The 3,339-nt window shown below is 46.6% G+C and overlaps 1 protein-coding gene across 1 annotated transcript; it reads right to left on the reverse strand.

The window, feature by feature from the left end:
- Positions 1-307: 307 nt before the first annotated feature.
- On the reverse strand, positions 308-1,252 carry OR9I1 (olfactory receptor family 9 subfamily I member 1). The gene has a single exon (XM_019974675.2). It carries the CDS (start codon positions 1,250-1,252, stop codon positions 308-310), a length of 945 nt encoding a protein of 314 aa, XP_019830234.2.
- Positions 1,253-3,339: the final 2,087 nt, after the last annotated feature.

The following is a 3,339-nucleotide window of genomic DNA, read 5'->3' on the forward strand; positions in this document are numbered from 1 at the left end:
GAGTTGCTGAAGGACAGGGAAGCCTGGTGTGCTGCAGACCATGGAGTCGCAAAGAGTTGGACACGACTGAGCAACTGAACTGAACTGAATAGGTGATATAGTATGGTGTTTGTCTTTCTTTTTCTGACTTAACTCACTGAGGATGCTAATCTCCAGGTCCATCCATGTTGCTGCTGATCTGCAGTCTTTCTTGTGTGCCTGTGTAGTTACTGTCTCTCTGAGGATGCAGGTTGCATATACTGCTGGTGCCTGTTAGGATAGGTTGATATGGGGGACAAAATGGACCGAGAGAGCCTTTCACCCAGATCTACATGCTCTGGGACACCTGGAACCTACCAGCGACCTTTCTGAAGGCTGCTTTCACATCTGTGTTTCTCAGGCTATAGATCAGAGGGTTCAGCATGGGAATGACCACAGTGTAGAAGACAGACACTGCCTTGTCTTCCTCTAGGGATGTGCCTGAAGCACTCCGCAGATACATGAAGGCAAGAGTCCCGAAGAACAGAGCCACAGCAGTGAGGTGGGAGGCACACATGGAGACAGCCTTAGCCCTGCCCTCTGAAGAGCTGACCTTCAAAACAGCCTTGATGATAAGCAGGTAGGAGATCAGGATGACCAAGGCGTTGACCAAAATCACAAAGTTGCCAAAAAAGACAATGACAATCTCCACATCTTTTGTGTCACTGCAGGCCAGCTTCAGCAGGGGTGGGAGGTCACAGAAGAAGAAGTTGATCTGATTGTCGTCACAGAAGGAGAGGGTAAACGTGCACGAGGTACGCAGGATGGACCCCGTTAGCCCACAGACGTAGGCTCCGAGCACCAGTGCCCAGCAGATCCTGGGAGGCATGGTGACGGTGTAGAGCAGCGGGCTGCTGACAGCCACATAGCGATCAAGGGCCATCACCGACAGCAGGAAACACTCCGTGGCTGCACAGATGGTGAAGAAGAAGAACTGGGCTACACACTGGCCATAGGAGACGACTGTTCTGCCCGCGGCCAGGGTGGCTAGGACCTGAGGGGTGATGACTGAGGTGTAGCAGGTGTCCAGCAGGGAGAGGTGGCTCAGAAAGAAGTACATTGGGGTGTGGAGCCGGACATCCTCCTGGATCAGAATGATCATGCCCAGGTTGCCCAGAAGGGTGACTAGATAGAAACTCAGAAATGCCATGAAGAGGGGGATCTCCAACTCAGGATAGTCAGGAAAGCCCATGAGGATGAACTCAGTTACTATGGTGAGATTATTCTTGGCCATGGATTCCACATAGACTGGAGATCTGAGGTTGAGAATGAAATGGGAAAAAATAAATCTCAGAATTGAAGAACAGATGTTTTCTCTCCTCACTGCAGATGGTGACTGCAGCCGTGAAATTAAAAGACGCTTACTCCTTGGAAGGAAAGTTATGACCAACCTAGATAGCATATTCAAAAGCAGAGACATTACTTTGCCAATAAAGATCGATCTAGTCAAGGCTATGGTTTTTCCAGTGGTCATGTACAGATGTGAGAGTTGGACTGTGAAGAAAGCTGAGTGCCAAAGAATTGATGCTTTTGAACTGTGGTGTTGGAGAAGACTTGAGAGTCCCTTGCACTGCAAGGAGATCCAACCAGTCCATTCTGAAGGAGATCAGCCCTGGGTGTTCTTTGGAAGAAACGATGCTAAAGCTGAAACTCCAGTACTTTGGCCACCTCATGCGAAGAGTTGACTCATTGGAAAAGACTCTGATGCTGGGAGGGATTGGGGGCAGGAGGAGAAGGGGATGGCAGAGGATGAGATGGCTGGATGGCATCACCGACTCAATGGACGTGAGTTTGAGTGAACTCCGGGAGTTGGTGATGGACAGGGAGGCCTGGTGTGCTGCGATTCACGGGGTCGCAAAGAGTCGGACACGACTGAGCGACTGAACTGAACTGAACTGAACTGAACTGAACTGAAGTTAGGTTTCTTTCTGAGCAAACGTACAGAGGTTGTTTTTGAGAAATCTTGTACCTGGCTGACTCTTCTTGGACATCCTGCATTTTGGGAGCTGAGCCATGAGCTGGTGCTTCTAATTTAAATTAACTCTGGGCTATATTTGGAAATTTCTGTGAAGATAAGAGACACATAGACTCTGAGATTTGGAAATAATCTAGGCTCCATCTGCTCTAGTATCCATTGGACACTGGAGTCTCCTCTACTGAACACCCTTCCGTGTGTTTGGTTGCCCTGTGAGCTTCTATCTGTGGACAGTTCTACCTGCTCATTCTCTTTTTGGTTCGAGATTCTCTCTCTTTTTCTTCCACACTTTGGCTTTAGTTTCACCCCTTCCAGACACGATTTTAAACCCTTCTTGTCAGGAAAGCATTTCAGAGGTTGGAAGATGATAAATCTACTCTTTATGTGGACTATGCCCTCATTTACCCATATATATATATATATATATATTTTTTTTTACTCTGCAATTTTACTTTTTAATTGAGGTACAGTTGCTGCATAAGTTATAGGTGTACAATATAGTGATTTGCAGTTTTGAAAGTTGTGCTCCATTTATAGTTATCATAAAATACTGGCCGTGCTCCCTATGTCGTACACTGTATCCTTGTAGCTTATTTTCCTTCTTTCTGTTTTCTTTCACTGAACTATAATTGCTTTACAATGCTGAGTTAGTTTCTGCCGTGCACCAAGGTGAGTCAGCTACATGTGTACGTATGTCGCATCCCTTTTGAGCCGCCCCAGCCCACTTCCACCTCTCTAGGTCATCACAGAGCACCGAGCTGAGCGCCCTGAGCCGTAAGTCAGTAGCTGCTTCCCGCTGGCCATCGAGGTCACACGTGGGGGCACATGTGTGTCTGTGCCACTGTCCATCCATCCCACCCTCCCCTTCCCTCCTGTGTCTGCACGTCCATTCTCTGTGTTTGTGCCTCTATGCCTGCCCTGAAGTAGGTTCATCTGCATCCTTTTCCTAAATTACACATACATGCATTCATATATATTAGTTTTTCTCTTTGTGACTTACTTCGCTCTGTATGATAGACTCTAGGTACATCCTCATCACTGCAAATGACCCAGTTATTATCTAATTCAACATCTGGTCAATAATACATTAGTCAGATGGTATTAAAAGATGTTGTGTATGGGTCCAAACTAGCAAGTAGTAGATAAGTTCTGAAGGTCTAGCGCACAGCAGAGTGATTATCGTCCAACTATTGTATTATAAACTTCAAAGTTGCTAAAGACCAGTTCTTGACTGTTCTCACCACAAAGACAGGACAGTTATGGGACATGGTGGAAGATATACTATGGTGGTGATCATGTTGCAGTATGTGTGTATCAAGGCAGCACATTGTACAACTTACATACTA

The sequence above is a fragment of the Bos indicus genome, chromosome 15 (assembly GCF_029378745.1).
Source record: "Bos indicus isolate NIAB-ARS_2022 breed Sahiwal x Tharparkar chromosome 15, NIAB-ARS_B.indTharparkar_mat_pri_1.0, whole genome shotgun sequence".
Lineage (NCBI taxonomy): Eukaryota > Metazoa > Chordata > Mammalia > Artiodactyla > Bovidae > Bos > Bos indicus.

Coding starts and splice junctions, on each gene's coding strand:
- OR9I1 (XM_019974675.2), bottom strand. CDS start 1,252: ATGGCCAAGAATAATCTCACCATAGTAACTGAGTTCATCCTCATGGGC.